This window comes from Kogia breviceps, chromosome 4, assembly GCF_026419965.1.
Source record: "Kogia breviceps isolate mKogBre1 chromosome 4, mKogBre1 haplotype 1, whole genome shotgun sequence".
In the NCBI taxonomy this organism is placed as follows: domain Eukaryota; kingdom Metazoa; phylum Chordata; class Mammalia; order Artiodactyla; family Physeteridae; genus Kogia; species Kogia breviceps.
In genome coordinates this window covers 33,547,013-33,564,396 of record NC_081313.1, presented here as the reverse complement: position 1 = coordinate 33,564,396, position 17,384 = coordinate 33,547,013, and the positions used below count along the sequence as shown (strand labels likewise).

Here is a 17,384-nt window from a genome sequence, read left to right as displayed (position 1 = left end):
CATAGCTTTATATTTTTCCTTTACTGCCTTATTAATATTCTTGTCCGATAACACTGCATTTGGGAACATAGTACTCCTAGGGTTGGGTAGTATCGTTTGACAAGTCACACTGAAAGGAAGTGGTTACACTATACCCAGGGAGACACCTCAGTTCTTTAGCAAGTTGAATATCAACTCCCCTGCAATCATATATCTAAAAACAATACTTCATTAGTTAGCACCTGCCATCCTATTAGCTTTGAGAATTAGGGTTTAGCACGCTTCTAGGGCTTCAGAGAAATCAAACCCATATTGTCCTAGCTTAGCATAAAGAGTAGGAAATAATGGGAAAATGACTTTTAAAAAATCTATCTGCAATATTACCTTATGAAAAGAGAGGTTGATGGGTAAATTGCTTAATCTGAAAGAATATTTAGCAAAAAAAGATGTTTTGATTGCCCTGATGAATAAATTACAAAGTCAGTATAAGTCAATCATCTCCTAGCTTCCCAAATCTCTATGAAATCGAGAAAAATCTTTAAGTACAGACACTTGAAAAAAATCATTTGTCACAATTCACGAAAAGAGTAAGAAATTGATTATAACAATCACCTAAATGGCTGGCTTTCTTAGTACTGATTCTACTATACATTGTTCTTTAAGATTCTAAGGGTACATCATTTCCAACATTTTTATTTCCCTATAAGACATTAAGAGATCCGGGTTGCCTCTCATCACCTCGTTACCTCTCAGGCCCACTAATTCGTGGTCTATTCTCCAGTGGGTGAGTGAGTCACAGTTCTGGAGATGAGCAGCTGCTGTTCTTGCCCAAACACAATGAACAGCCTTCAAGTAAGTGCTAAATTTTCAATTATCCACTAGTGGGTGATGGCACAAGGATCTTGGCCAGTGCCTCTCAGACTTTAGTGAACCTAAGCATCACTAGGGGTACTCATTAAAAATACAAATTCCAAGCCCCGCTGTAATTTAACAAATGTGAGGTATCCCTGGGAATGGATATTTTAAATAAGGACACCAGATTAAATAAGGACAACTGTTACAAGACACTTGTGGACCACACTCTGAGAAACAGTGATGCTGACTTGGGAAGCTGAAAATGTTTTTAACCACCAGCCTACTGAAGACCTCTGTATTAGATCCAGAGCAAAGTATCTATGAAAAGGAAGATGAGTCCAAAGGTTTAGTTGGAAGCAGTTAACCTTTGAATGGGAAATATCCTTAATGAAGGGAAGATGATAGCTGGAGAAGAAGCAGCAGCTGAGAAGAGTCATGAGCCCCTCTCCTTGGCACCTTTCACACCCAGACCTATAGATTGCTGGTACCCAATTCCTACTCTCTCTGACATCTGCCACCTTAACATACAATCTGGACATACATTGGAAATTGTATATAGATTTAAGATTGGGGTTGGGGGGAGTTGAGAACAGATTGAAGTACTAGTAAAGTTGAAAGCATTATAACCAAGAGGTCTAGATAAAGAATGATTTGAAAACAAGAAGAGAGAATGGAGTCAGAGAAAAAAGCCTGAGCCTGGAGTGAGGGCAGCATCCAGATCAAGTCAGTGATAGGGGACATAGCAAGGGAGGCTGAGAAAGCGGGGGAGGCTGAGAAAGCGAGGGAGGCTGAGAAGGTCTTGCTTTGCTGCTGTCAGTTGGAGGTTCCATTCAACTGCCCCTGACGGGCATTCCGGTCCACTGAGCATGCCCAGTTTGTGGACTGACTTTCACCAAGTAGAACAATCAACAAGATCACCATAAAGGCTTGACCAACACCAGCCCAGTAAAGTGACCACTGAAAATCATTCCCAAATCTGTGGTCAATGGACCCACGTTTAGGGAGAAGAACTCCTTTGGTCTACCAAAATTGTTTGAGCTTCAGTCTCTAATTTCTTCCTTCTCAGATACTCTGGTCTCCACCAAAGGGACACTATTCAGTGAGATGAAGCCATTTTTTTGGTCAGCAGGAGCTCAGAAGCAACAAAATGTCCTAGTGGTAGAATACAGCATCATCTTTCTCAGCAGCAGCCCATCACTGGAAGCTTCCAGATCACTGTGCCAATCAAGTGGTGGAGGGACTTTCATCTAGAGACCCTTATGTGAACCTTATGTGAGAAACTTGCCAACCTGCTTCTTCGATTTGTTAGTCTTATTATTTCTGATACTGAGGTGCTGTCTCTTAGAGAGCCTGAAACAGCCAAGACATGGCCAAGGACACAGAGGAATCTGCAGGTGAGCATCATCAGATCCTGAGGAATTAGGTGTTTTGTGTCTGTGTGACAATATGCATATGTGAGGTAAGGAATGGTGTACATCATTGAGGGAGATCTGTACACCTTAAAAGGTTTTATGAAAAGCTATGCTAAAGTAAGATTGTTTCTCTCTACCCTCCCTTTATTCAAAAATAATAAAATCACATGGATTGTAAAGGACCAATGATGATTGTGTCCTACCTTCTTTAAAAATGTATAGTCCAGGGCTTCCCTGGTGGCACAGTGGTTGAGAGTCCGCCTGCTGATGCAGGGGACGTGGGTTCGTGCCCCGGTCCGGGAAGATCTCACATGTTGCAGAGCGGCTGGGCCCGTGAGCCATGGCCACCGAGCCTGCGCGTCCGGAGCCTGTGCTCCGCAACAGGAGAGGCCACAACAGTGGGAGGCCTGCGTACAGCAAAAAAAAAAAAAAAAAAAGTATAGTCTACTTGAGGAGAAAGTGGGGCTACAACACAAAGAAAGGCAGTTTCTTATTTAATCTTCAATACTGGAAGAGTCCTTTGGAAATATTCTGCTTTGCCAAAAAAGACTGTTCTAAAGGGTTATGTTGTTTGATTTGGAGGCTTGTGGAAAATCACTGCATGGAGAAATATCCCTTCTACCAACTTGCCATGTGGTGTGAAATTGCTCAGTTCCCTGGACTCAAATATGTGTTTTCAGTTTTCCAACAAGCTTTATTCAAATAATTCCTGGAAGGTACAAGTCAAAAATATTTAGATCATTATCAGAAAAGAACAAGGTTGCATGAGCATGATACCAGAAGAGGGACCTGAGAGGGCCAGAAGGGAAGTCAGAGAGAAAGAGGATGTGAATACATAAGTTGGGGGGGGTGGCAATGAGGAAGGAGGTGGAAAATAACAAGCTCTATTACACTTTTGCCCTCCCCTACTCAAGTCAGGTGTAAGGGATTCAGTTCATGGAATCTGAGAGCTGAGCCTTGCTCAAGAGGATATAGGGTGATGCCTACATGACTGGAGAGATAAACAGGGATCTAGCATCTTTTACCTTCCCCTACACGTTTAATTCAGGTTTTGAAAAATACTAAGCATCTTCTATTTTCAAGTATGTCAATTATAAGAAATATGTATAAGACACAGTTCCTGCCATCAAAGAGGTGGCAGTCAAGAGGAAGAGAAGAGTAGGAGAAAGGGAGAGGGGAGAGAGGAAAGAAGGAGAGAGAAGGAAAGAAGAGAGAGGTGAGAGAGAGAAGGAGAGAATGAGAAGGAGAGAGAGGTAACCATAGCATAGTAATTCACGGGAGGGCATTTCAGCATGTTCTTAATTCTCCTTTTCCTGCCCATTTTAGAGATTTTTGGAGAGATTAACCTCACTCTCGGCATGCTGAACAAGGAAGATAATATTAGCAAGGTCAGGAAAATAGAGAAAAGTCTCTTCCCCCTTCACTTTTTCTAATCCAGTTAATGCAACATTTCATCTACATCATTCTTTGCTTCAACTTCCCCTTTTCTCTCCCGCTTCTTAAGTGGCACTCAGTTTTTCAGAAAATGCAGTTTTAATGGAAGTCATTGTAATGTTTAAACAATGATATTTGGCATTTGAGGATTCAGAGTATCCAACTGTAGAAGCTAACAAAAAAATGCCCCCTTATGTAACCTTACATAGACAGATGTGGAAAAAGGGAGATGTCAGACTTACAACCATGTGGATTAGAGCCTCCTCCTGTGGAATGTGAGGGTTAGCAGACATTTGGTCCTGTCCAAAACATGTCAAGGACTTTTGGTGTGGACCAAATGTCTTATGAACATTTTGGACAGGACCAGATGTCCTGTAAGGAATTTGAGGGCTCCTATGAAAATCCCAAAAGATCCCCCCTACTCATCTGTGATGCTGTTTCACAATTAGAGATTTATGTCTCTGAGATTTGAAGGCTTTTCTGGCTTCAACAACCTTTAGTAAAATAACAACAGTTACTGCTCATTGAACACTTACCTAAGGCTGGAGAGAGCTAGATGCTTTCTAAACAATAGTGCATTGTATTATGTTCACTCCTCACAACTTTATGATGTAGGTACTGTTATTTCCATTTGACAACTAAGAAAAGTGAGGCCCAGAGAAGTTACATGCCTAAGAACAGCAGGATTACATCCAAACACAAGCCTGTCTGACTCCAAAATAATGCTCCTAATCATTATTCAACGTAGCCTCCCTGTGAAGGGCAGTGCCTACACCTTTATCCTTAATCCAGTGGTTCTCAACCCTGACTCCATATTAGAATCCCCTATGCAAAGCGAGCTATTTCACACGTTAAACATAGGCATAGTACCTCAAGGTAGCATGCCTGAGGCTCTTGGAGATTTCAGAACACCAGTCTCTCATCTTCCAAAGGCCATGTGGCCACCTGAGAGATTGAGAAGAGCCCTCACACACCAGCATCTGCCAAGCCATATGATTCCCAGAGGCTGCAGCTCTGTGGAAAAGGATTTACAACTTCTTCTCCACAAAGGCATGAATGAAGTAAGGGCCTATAAATCCCCTTTAGGAACAAGTTTCATAACTCAGCAGCCTCTTTGGGAATCGCATTGCATTCCCTAATGCCATAGTCACTCTCTGGTTGTAACAGCAACAATTAGGTTGATAGGCATTTCCATTGTCCTGAGTGCCCTACAACAGTGAATTTCAAGAGACTTTAGTATGTTGGGTAGCTCACCCCTACCTTCAGTTAGATTTTGCCATAGAACTATAGTCAAATTAAAATAGGTTTTAGAATGAACTTTGCTTTACCTATAAGCCTTTGATTCCTAAAGATAAATATTATGTTAAGGAAGTCCCATAAATATTATGTCAAGGATATATAAAATCCATTGTGTAGTAGAGATATGTTGCTTAGTTTAACGGTGTTATTCATTTGGACTTTTTCTGACTCCTTTAGTTTTGCAACTCAAATTTCTGTGTGTAACCTTGTATGTTCACAGGAAGACATTTATAGTCATCTCACTTCCATTATTCAGAATACTGACATCTTGGATGATGCAATTGTCCAAAAGTTGATTTATTATGCTTCTAAGGACATGAGAGATGACAATGTAAGTTTGATCCTTGATGATGAGTCAGTGTCAGGACCAGAAACAGGTCTTTACCTAACCCAACTGCACCCATGCAGACATCCATAAACCTTTCTACATCACTGCCAGGACCACAGGTCACTTTTATTAGTTCTTCATGGTAACCTGGATATAGTTACAGCACATATTATTTACCCCAACACAGATGAGGAAACCGAGGTAGAGCTAAGAAAGTCTTTAGGAGTAATATCCCATCCACTTGTAGATGAGGAAGTTGGAGCTTAGAGAGATTGTTTGCAAAGTAATACAGCTATCTATTGACAGAACAAATAACTAGAACCAAAGTTTCTTGGCTCCCGTATGAATTCTTATCTCTTCACGTGCCTACTTGTCTATATCTACTAGACATTGTATCTGAAAAATTATTTGTAAAAATAATTTGAGTCTTAAAATAATGTTATTTCCTTCCAGAAAGAATTTTTACTTGTTTACCTGCCAAGGGCACAAACAATCTATGATTAATTTCAGGGCTTGAGATTTTTCTGGGCAACTTCTGTGACTCAATGTTGTACTACAGTCTGTGGAGAGCCTATTTAACCTTTCATATCAATGCAGCCCTTTGAGGTCTTTGCCCAAAAGATAAGAGGTGAGATGACCAGGATCTCACCATTGGTTGGCCCTGAATTCTGACTAGTGTCCCAAAACGCTACAAAGCAGCCTCCAAAGCAGGGCTTATCTCTGTGGATTTCCAGTCTTGTCCAGATCTCAATTCAGTAATTCATTCCACCTTATATTGTGATCTCTTTGATGTTTCTATGAGTATATTTTTTAATATCTTGCCCAGCACTTTTTATTTTCCTGAGCAGGAAAGTTGATCAAACTGACCTCGTTCACTATTACCAAAAGCAGAAGTCCCTCCAAATATCTCCAACACCAAGGATAATTAGATCAGGACAATACTAAAACCCAAATCTCTAGCTAGCTTTGGGTTTTTCTAGCCCAAATCCTTGCCCATTTTTCATTCTCCATTCCCTTCAGTAATTCATATCACTTCAACATAAAATGTAAATCTTATGTTCATGGTACCTGATTAATTAACAAGAAAACATGTATTGCCCCAAGTTTACAAGAATCCTATTAAAACCCGGCCTTGAGGTGCTTTTGAATTACCTCTGCTTTCCCAGCTACTGACACCTACCCTAGAGTCTTACACGCTGGGTTTGTAACAGCCTTTTCTCCCTCTACTGAAAAGGTAAGGAACTTATAAATATTATGTAAACTATCAATATTTCCCCTCTGCTGACTCATTCCCCTCTTCCTAGTTGTTATTGTTATTTTCCTTTTCTTCCTCAGATCTTCAGAGAAATCAGAATGCTAGCTGGGGAGGTGTTGGTGTCTCTCACTGCCCATGATTACAACTCTGTGATGTATGAAGTACAAAGTAACTTCAGGATCCTGGAGCTACCAAATGAATTCGTTGTGCTTGCCCTGGCTGAACTGGCAACGAGCTACGGTACAGAGGGAATAGTGTCCACATTTTCCCTGGGAAACAATCATTCTAATTGTGTAAACCCAAATGGGAGCAAACAGCAGAAGGGAGAGGATCTCTCCCTTCTTTTATACTAAAGAATATTGATAGCGGCATTTGGGCTGTTGTTTATGAGCATAGATGAGCCTGCTGGCCAGTCACGGGTCCACACTGCTCTGAATTTGTCCGGACTTTCTCCCACCCTCATTTTCCCTTTCGTCTGGCTTTGTGTTTGCAGAAGCACATTTTCCACAAGCCGTATCCTGCAAACCACTAAACTCTTACATGAAGTAAGGGTTTCCTAGGATGTTTTTTCTAAACCACTTTATTTAACAGATATTTATTGAGTACCTATCACCTGTACTAGGCCCTGGGGATACAGGCAAGTTCTGGTGGGAGGGACGAACATAAATAAAATAATTATTCAAGTAAGTAATTGCTACTAAGCAACAGGTACAGATGGCCGTATAGCCAGTACATTATTTTAAGGTACTCTAACTACAGATTGATTCTCTAACTATAGCCTGGCATTTCAGTGGGGGAGGGATAGAGAACAACTTCACGCTGCACCTCATCTGCCTCCCCTACAAAGCCCTGAAGTGCTTACTGATTCCTCACTGCAGTGTCCCAGAGCATTCCCTGCTTACTATGCAAACCATGCTCAGGCTGGCCAAGGAGGAAAGGATGAAGGGAGCTTTCTGTATCGGTGGGTATCCTCTTGTTAAGACCAGACTATGAATGGAGCAAATGTCTTATTTTTCCCTTTACTTCAGTCTTGTCCTTTCTAGTAATAGTAGCTACCACTTACTGAGTGCCTACCACATGGAAGGCCTTCTTCAGGAGTTATCTCTGTCAATCCTCACAGCAGTTCTGCAAAGTACTATTAACCCATTTTACAGATGAGAAACTGAGGGTCATGGAGGTTAAGCTATTTTCTCAGGGTGGTGACACTCAGTGAGATGGAGAGGTGGCATCCAGGTCTACATGACCACCCAGTCCATATTCTTCCCACTGTCTTACACCAGGTCCATTTATACTAGCCTCCTTCTTCAACTGGATCACACTTTTCAACAGTGATTATGAGAGCTTATGAGCTCTTAGCCATAGGCTAAATTTTGGCATCTCTTTGTAATGCAATATTGTGAAAGTGATAAGTAAACATTCTAATCAAAATACAAGCAATTATACAATCAAGGAAAATGGGCAAACAAGCTACGATCACAAATCCCTCTACTCCCAAACTGAAATACATCTATAGTAATCAACAATCTACAGAGAAAAACATGTCCTTGAGTTCCTGGAAAAAGCATTTTCAGCACAGTGAGAGACTTCTTGGATGAGTCTGAAGACCAGGACTCTTTTCTCCAATCAGTCACTGAGCCATCAGGTGATTCTGCCCTTCTCTCAACCTCAATTTCACCTCTAAAAACAACAAATGAAGTGATTGCTAAGACCCCTTCCACCTCTGACATCCCCAGCACTACTATTTTATAATGTTTTAAAGCCTATACTGTTAGGAATATCTTCTTTACCTATCAACCAACTCTTTCCTATTCTATTTTACCCATTTCCTCTTGTCTGTCCTCCATAAAGGTAATATTTGTATCTGATAAACATTGAGAATTTACCATGTGCCTGGGCACTGCCTTACGTATTTTAGGATTATTATTTCATTTAACCCTCATAGCAACCCCGTTAGGTGGCTAACATTTTCTGTTCATTTTACAGAGGAGAAATTGAGGCTTAGAAAGTTTAAACAGCTTGCCTGCAATCACACAGCTGGTACGTGGCAGAGACACGTACAGTCAGACTCAAGGACTCAAACTACTGTACTAGATTAGCCCACTTTTCAATATTTTTTACTTTCCCTACTTACTATCACAGCTAACATTGTGTCCCAGCAAAAAAATGTTGGTGCCACTAAGTGCATTTCTACCTCCAATATTAATAACCAAGAAGGTAAAAGAAAATAAAATCAGAAATCATCGTGGCAATGAATAAGGGAATTCTCATCTGTGTGTTAGAAATTTATCTAAGTGCGCTTTAGTCTTAAAGCAACTTTGCCTGACTGCCAGTAAAGAAAAGGTATAAAATTTAATAGCCATCCATCTAGCTATGTGTTCAGTCAATCAGCAAATAAACAGACATTGTGCTTGTTGTTTCAGATACCATCAACAAACCAGGCACCATCCCTTCTCATTATAGGGCAGTGCAAGACACACACGCATACACACACACACACACACACACACACATGCAAAATGGATTTGACAAAATGTACCATGAGATTATCAGAGAGAGTTTGGAGGGAATAGGAATAAACCAAAACTGACCAGCTCTAAAGCTAAGATACTTGGGATCTTTTTCATAGAGTTATTTGTAGATGAGGTATCCTTGAGAGAGTAAACTACAGTTTTTTTACTATCCCTTTCATTAGATAGGGGCTGAAGGAAAAAATATTATTTAATGCATTTGGGGCAAATATATGTGTGATATATATGATATTTTTGCAGGCCCAAGATTTTTTAATTTTATTAAAGTAAAACATACATGGAGAAAAACATAAGAATCAGAAATATACAGGTTGATGAATTGTCACAAAGTAGCTCATCCATTTGACCACAACTCAGGAAAAAATTTGGACATTACTAACTCCCTAGAAGCCCCCATCTTTTCTCCCAGTCATCACCTCTCCATTCTTTCCAAGGGTAACCACAATCCTGAATTCTAACACTGTAGATTAGCTTTGCCTATTTGTGAGAGTCATACATGTTTTGTGTACCTGTAGTCCATTTTCATTTCTGTATACTATTACATGTCTATACTACAATTTTTCCATTCTACCTGTTGGCAAATATTTGGATCATTTTTTTTGTTTGAGGCTATTACAAAAATAATTGAATAGGAACATTCTTGTACAAGATTTTTAGTGCCCATATGTATGCATATCTAATGCCCATATATATACCTTGGAGTGGAATTTCTGGGTTATAGACAAAGCATATTCAACTTTGGTTGATAATGCCAAATAGTTTTCTAAAGTGTTTGCAATCAATTCACACTCTCACCAGCAGAATGTAAAAATATCAGCTGCCCCTTAGTCCTGTCAACACTTGACATTGACTATCTGAAATTTTAGCAATTCCAGGTGGTATGTTGTAGTATTTCATTATGGTTTTAATTTACAGTTCACTAAAGTGGCTTGAACACTTTTTATATATTTACTTGGTGCAGTCAAAAGATTTTATGGAAACTATTACACATTTGCTAATCATCAGTACACTCTTCTCAAATTATATTATGGTCCTACCTACCTTGATATTTCTCTCAGTCTGTGGTTGTTTTTAAAATGCAGCCCTTGAGAAGTTCAGCAGAGCTATTTACAAGTATGTCAACCACTGGAGAGACTTCCCCTACCCCAGATTGGATGCCAATCACCTCTCTGACAAAATCTTCATGCTGTTCCGGTATATTATGGACAAGTGGGCCACCATGACCTCGCCCACACAAGTGAGTGGGGTTCAGCATGCCTCCAGCTAGCTCTCCTGGCATGCTGGTTGAACTTCCTCTTCTCTTTTTGACATGATAATTCATCTTAGTTCTCTTGGAAAGCTGTGGGTTGTATCTTATCAAGCTTATAAAATCTTTTGTTTTTCCTGTTCCAAATCACTATTTATTCATTATTTCAACTAATACTTATTGAGTCCCCATGACATGCCAGACATCATTCCCATACTGGGGATACAGCAGAGATTAAACAGACCCAAATCCCCACTCTCATGGAACGGACATGCCAAAGTGTGCAGAGAACAATAAATAACTAAAATGAGCAAAACATATTGAATTTTAGCTATATCATAACCCATATTTGGGCTGTCGCTGATTAGGAAAAACACCAGTCCAGAGAAATGTCCTGTGTCTGTGAATATCACAATGAATTAAAATGATATCTAAAGAAGGAGCGTGTCTGCTTCAAAATACTGTAATGACTTATAAAGAATAGATTACAAAGTGCATTCACATATATAATCCCATCCTTATCTTGCTTAATTGCTATGATTTTTTTAAAGTAGGCTAAATTATATTCTACTTCAATCTCTTTACTGCTATATTATAAAAGATTTAACACTTAGCTACCTTCTCTAGTTCAGTTTCTTTTCTATATTTTGAGCTTTTAAAGCATTTATTTTTTAACATGCTGGGATAGTTAAATCATTAGCAAACACGAAATTTTTAAAACATTCTGTAGAAGTCTTTTCTTCAAGCCACTTGAAAAACAAAATTCAATGCAAATTTTCTGACTACTTTCCTAGCCTCCCACAGGAAGTTAGGCAAGTAACAAGAAGGTGCAAAAGTAATAAGGGAACACAGGGAGATAAGCACTTAACCCCCGGTGAGCACTGGAAAGGCCATGACATTGGAACTGAGCTTGCAACCCATGAAGTCATCACTACAGGAGACACGCAGTCCCTGAAGAGGGGATAAAACCCACTGAAGCATAGGTTAGAGATGGGATAACGTGATACTTGAGTGAGTCCAGTGGGAGAAGGGGAAGTGGAGAGAGGAAAGGGGATATAAAGAGGCAGAAATAAAAGAAACCCAGAAGGTGGTCTTGGCCACATAATAAAGAATGCTACACAGTAGCTTTTTTTAAGAAATAAGAAACCTTGGGGGACTTCCCTGGTGGTCCAGTGATTAAGGCTTCACTTTCCAGTGCAGGGGGGCCAGTTCCATCCCTGGTCAGGGAGCTAAGATCCCACATGCCTTGCAGCCAAAAAACCAAAACATAAAACAGAAGTAATATTGTAACAAATTCCATAAAGACTTTAAAAATGGTCCACATCAAAAAAATCTTTAAAAAACCAAAAGAAAAGAAACCTTGGAAGGGCTTACGAAGAAGAATGAGATGTTAGAAACTAAGAAAGGAGTAATTTTCAAGAAGCAGAGACAAATCTACAGAGGACATTGCTATGGTGCTCAAGAAAGAAAAATCTTGAAACGTGTCTACTACATGGAAATGTGGTAGAAGAACTTTCCAGCTGTCACACAGTGTTAAGTGAAATAAATGGTTATTGTTATTAGCCACTAAGTTTTGACGTGGTTTGCTGTAGGGCAAAATTTAGCTAATAGGAAAAAAAGCATTTATTAGGTAGAAAAAGCAGAATATAGAACTATAGATTAAAGAATGGTGTCAATTTTTAAGAAATTAAAATATATAGAGAAAAAGATAGGAAAGAATAGGTCAAATAAAGAAATAACTTATTAAAAATACACCAGACAGTGCTTATCTATGAGTACTGTGGGTACTGTGTTTTCTGCTTCCTCCTAATTTTTGTGATTTCTACATTTTTAAAAATAAATTTATTTATATATTTTATTTATTTATTTTTGGCTGCGTTGGGTCTTCACTGCCGTGCACGGGCTTTCTCTAGTTGTGACGAGTGGGGGCTTCTCTTGTTGCGGTGCATGGGCTTCTCATTGCGGTGGCTTCTCTTGCTGTGGAGCACGGGCTCTAGGCACGCGGGTGTCAGTAGTTGCGGCACGTGGGCTCAGCAGTTGTGGCTCGCGGGCTCTAGACCGCAGGCTCAGTAGTTGTGGTGCACAGGCTTAGGTGCCCTGTAGCATGTGGGATCTTCCCGGTCCAGGGATCAATCCCGTGTCCCCTGCATTGGCAGGTGGATTCTTAACCACTGTGCTACCAGGAAAGCCCATAATTTCTACATTTTTATCATCAATATATTGCATTTATATTTTGTACTGGTTCATTTTTCATGTCATGTGGAAGCCAGATGACAGTGGATTAAGAAATAAAGGGGAGGTGGGGATTGGAGGTAAAAAAGGTAGACCACTCCTTCCAAAAGCTTTGCTCTGCAAGAAAGGAAAGAGAAACAAAACTGGATGAGGATAACAGTGGGGCTAAAATGATATGGAATCAAAGAATTTTTTTAATATAAGGGAAATTTTAAGTTTGTTAATATAGTAAAAGAAAGTGACCATTAGAGAGAGGTTAAAGAAATAGAAGAGCGGGGCAACTATTGAAATGAGCATCAATATAGATATAGATGTAGATACAAATATAACTCTCCTTCATACAATGATCTTAACCTAAACATTTTTGAAGAAATCTTGCTCGGTTGAAAGCAGTGAGGAAAGGTTTTTTGGGGATATCTAAAGCCTCTGGTATACTGAGAAATGTACAAAAAGCATAATGAAGTGTGAGAAACAGTATTTGTTCGCTGCCTCTGCAGATTTTGGCCATCATTAAGGTTCACGGCCCCACAGTGAGCCTGCTACTCCATTGGGAAGACCTCTGTGAATACGCCCTGGGCCAGGTCCCTTGGATCCTGAGCAGTATAAAGACAAAGAGATTGATTTCCATGTCAGTCAGGTGAGAGCCACACCTTAAAGAAACCGATTCTGATAGTTGACCAGCAATCATCCTGGAGGATGTTAATTTTCAAGAGGGGTCAAGGAACTCAAACACGTGTTTGGGCAGCCGAACTCAAATACCTCTTGGGAAATGTGAGGTAGAGAAGCGGTCGGTGGCATAGCTGGATGGTGGAAACTCCAGAAAGGAATTTCTGTTCAAGATGCTGGGGAACTAAACAAGGTAGAGGAGCAAAATCACTAAAGACAACTGGTAATCACAGAAAGGTTATGGGTTTGTTCTCCTCACAAAATGCAATGAGTAATGATTTGCTTTCCACATCCTGTGCTGCTGCTCGGTAGGCAGCCTCCAGCTAACCTTCGAGAGCTTTTATTCCAGAGTCTAAGACAGATATTAACCGCGGCAGTCCTTTATGACATTAGCCTTCCAAAGGCCTTGAAGAAGACCATCTTTATCAATTTACTCCACCAGGTAAGAAGACCATGTTGTCAGATCTGATTGTTTCATTTTCAACAGCTTTCTCTTTTTAACATCTACCACCTGATTTTTTTTCTTCTCATTCAGGTGTGCAGAGTTCTAGATCCTCAGTAAAGGAAAATGAAATCGAAGCTTCAGACTGTTTCCTCATTCTAGGTAGGACCCAGCATCCAGAGGGTTTTTAATTAAAATGTCTCCAAGAGATAATGATGAAAAGGGTGAAGTGCACGCAAACTGTCACATTTGTTACTTTCACACATACACACAAGATGTTTCTTCAACTCACAGTATTCTGTGCCTTTCCATATCCTCCCTGCTCCCAAGAAAAGTGCAGCTGGTAGGGTGACCAATCACCCTGATCTGCCCGGGACTAAAGGACTTCCAGGAAAATAGAACTTTCCGTTCTAAAACCAGAAAAGTCTCAGGCATATTTTGGATATTAATTCCTTACTGGATATAAGGTTGGCAAATATTTTTCCCCATTCCGTATGTTATCCCTTCATTTTGTTGGTGGTTTCCTTGTCTGAGAAGAAGCCTTTTGGTTTCATGTAGTCCCACTTGTTTATTTTTGCTTTTGTTGCCTCTGCTTTGGGTATCAAATTCAAAAAAAAAATCATTGCCAAGATCAATGTCAAAGAGCTTCTCCCTATGTTTTGTTCTAGGAGTTTTACAGTTTCAGGTCTTATGTTCAAGTCTTAAATCCATTTTGATTTAATTTGCATGTTTGGTGTAAGGTAGGAATTCGATTTCATTCTTTGGCATGCGGCTGTCCAGTTTTCCCAGCACCATTTATTGAAGAGACTACTCTTTCCCCATTGTTTATTCTTGGCTCCTTTGTTGAAAATTAATTGACTATATATGCATGGGTTTATTTCCAGGCAAACCTGTAAGAGTTGGCAGCCCTAAGGCTAGGAAATGCTTTTTTCTTGGCATTTGAGATTATTTGAAACTCTATCAAACCTGAGTCATCTTTTTTCTTCCTTGTCATTTCTTAGTATCTATTCCTTGTCTCTCTCTCCGTCCTTCACTCTCTCCCTTTTGTTCTTGCTTTCACATCACAATCCCACCCATCACCTGGTTAGAATACCGGACACCGGTTGTTGGGGAAGCACCAAGTTCCCAGGGTCAGGATACAAAACTATAATATAGTCCCTCAGGGCAAGAGACAAGAGCAATCCTAGACCTCCCACACCTGCTCCCTCCCAAAATATGTCATTTCCTCTACTTCACTGCATACCTTTCTAGTATGGTCTAGTTCTCTCCTAACTGACCACCTCTGTTTCTGTAGTTTCCACTTCTCTGTGCCCCAGCCTAATTAAGTTCTTCACTTTATCTCTAACATTTGCAACCCAAACCTCTCTACTCCATCCAGGTCTTTCTTCACCCTTCCCTGCTTCCTCCTTACCCTTGCAAGTCTCCAGCTTCCCTCTGTGTCTCTGTCTGTATCTTCTATCCATTTATTATAAAGACACCAGTCATATTGATTTAAGACAACCTCATCTTAACTTGATTTCATCTACAAAGAACCTAATTTCCAAATAAGGTTACATTCACAGGTATGAACAGAAGTGGGTCTAGCTCTCTTAGTGACCAAACTGTTTAATTAATTCTGTGATACTAAAGAAGTATGGACATAATAAAATCTGGTTACCAACCAAAGAGTGACTTTGACAATCCTCATGGAATGATCCTCTTCCCATTCACAAGTATTTTACCTAAGGTGAAAATGAGTTCTTATGACGCCAGTATTTCTTAAACCCACAGCCCATTCCAGCCCTGCAGACCTGATAGAATTTTTTGATGAACAAATGAGAAGTAATAGTAAAGCCACTCGAATGGGAATCTTGACTTTGTTAAGATCGGCTATCAGTGCTGAAGGTAAGCAGTAAAGATGACAGCAGAGTGGTTTATTCTGTACCAAAAAGCAAACTGAAACTTGTGCATTGTCTCTAATTCTATCCCATGTCTTTGGGAAGTTTATGGAGCATCATATTCAGGTGAAGCTTGGTTTTCTTAGTTGTCTACAATCTACTACTTTTAAACAGGCATTTCTAGTTACCTCTCTTCTTTCATGATATTTATGGATGCACCCACTAAGTGAGTAGAATATTTGAGAATTGAATCTAGAATTTAAAAGAGCTAGTAACCTGGTTAAGTAGCCTGATAAACAGGGAGTGGGTGGGAAGAATGTACAATATTCTAAAAATTAGTACATTTAGAAAAGAGAATTTAATAAATTTTCATATTTCATTAATTCCAAAAAGCACATATTTTCACAGTGTCAGAATGCATCTTATAATTGATAGCATCTTTAGTTATCATCAGCCACTAGAGTTTTTCACTCGGCACAATATAATGATGCCTCATAAAATTATATCTCGGATTCAATAAAATATGACAATTCATTTTTGCACAGCATTGTAATAGTTTTTTAACACCTTTTTAAAGAGTATAATTGCTTTACAATGGTGTGTTAGTTTCTGCTTTATAACAAAGTGAATCATTATAATAGTTTTTTAAATTCAGTTTACCCTTGGATTTACTGAAGACTTGGCAGAAGAAACATGAAGTTGTCTAGGAAATTTAAAGCCGATCCATTAGGCAGGATGTATTGAATCCACTTAAGAATTTAACATTTTAAACAAGGTGAAACAAAATGTAATAGAGAACAAAAAAAGCAATCAACATGTGGAAAGAGTTGGAAAAGGAGAAGGTAGCAGGGAACTGAATAACATAAAATGTTAAGGACCAGAGACTTTGCAACTATGTACCATAACTCTAATGGGTTTTCGTCAATTCTAGAACATACTGTAGTCCTTCTGAAGTGGGTCTCTCAATTTCTCCCTCTATCTTTCAGAGCCCAAGTTGAGGGATCACAACACTTCAATTGAAAAAACAGTCAAAGTCGTCATGGGCGACCTCAGTATTAAAGTAAGAGAATTAATGGGGACTTTTATTTGGATAATGATAGTTTTAGGAGTAAATGAAATGGTTTTGACTGTTTAAGAATCTGCTTATGAGATTGCTTTATAAAGAATTCAGTGATCAATTCTACTTTTAAAAGAACCCCATCTTTCCCCAAAAGGTAAACTATCGAAGTAAAGTTCTAAAGCACATTCAGTTCAAGGGCTTCTCAGTAGAAAAAAAAGATTTTTGCCCAGAGCATCACTCTGCCATGCTCTTCAAAAAGTTTTAAATTAATTAGTTGAAAAATTTATTGTTAATTATAAAGATAATACTTCTTCCTCCAAAAAAATAATAACCCCTGAACCCTGTTCTGAGCAGAGACATCCTATTTTCCAATCAGGGAGCACCTAGAGCAAGTCTTGCACACAATAGATTTGCCATTATTTCCTGATTATTTGATTAAAGTATTCCACGTTGGAAAAGACATAGAACTTAAATGGGAACAATTTTTAAAATTAGTAATTGTAGTATTATTTGTATGAAAACCATATTTTGTTTGGATCAAAGCCCTACACAGAAGCCAATGAAGAGGAAAAAATTCCCCTAAGAGGCTTTGGTCACCAATAACTATGTTTAAAATAACCAAAGCTATGCAATAAATAACAATGGAGTGATTATATAACAACCTGACCCAGTAACTGACCAAGCCAATCAAAGAATTGTTAGGATTTAGGGTAGAATAAAAGAGCACAGGAACTTTAAGGAAGGCCAGCAAAAATAAAGAGAAAATATACC

At 39.2% G+C, this 17,384-nt stretch overlaps 1 protein-coding gene across 1 annotated transcript in view; it reads left to right on the top strand.

Moving 5' to 3' along the window:
• Positions 1-2,200: 2,200 nt before the first annotated feature.
• MROH2B (maestro heat like repeat family member 2B) overlaps positions 2,201-17,384 on the top strand; it is a 54,026-nt gene continuing 38,842 nt past the window's right edge. The window contains 12 exon segments of the mRNA XM_059062334.1: positions 2,201-2,228; positions 3,573-3,634; positions 5,200-5,310; positions 6,643-6,818; positions 7,441-7,523; positions 10,173-10,327; positions 13,066-13,162; positions 13,165-13,205; positions 13,584-13,689; positions 13,794-13,838; positions 15,447-15,560; positions 16,540-16,613. Coding sequence (XP_058918317.1) covers positions 2,201-2,228; positions 3,573-3,634; positions 5,200-5,310; positions 6,643-6,818; positions 7,441-7,523; positions 10,173-10,327; positions 13,066-13,162; positions 13,165-13,205; positions 13,584-13,689; positions 13,794-13,838; positions 15,447-15,560; positions 16,540-16,613 — 1,092 coding nt within the window.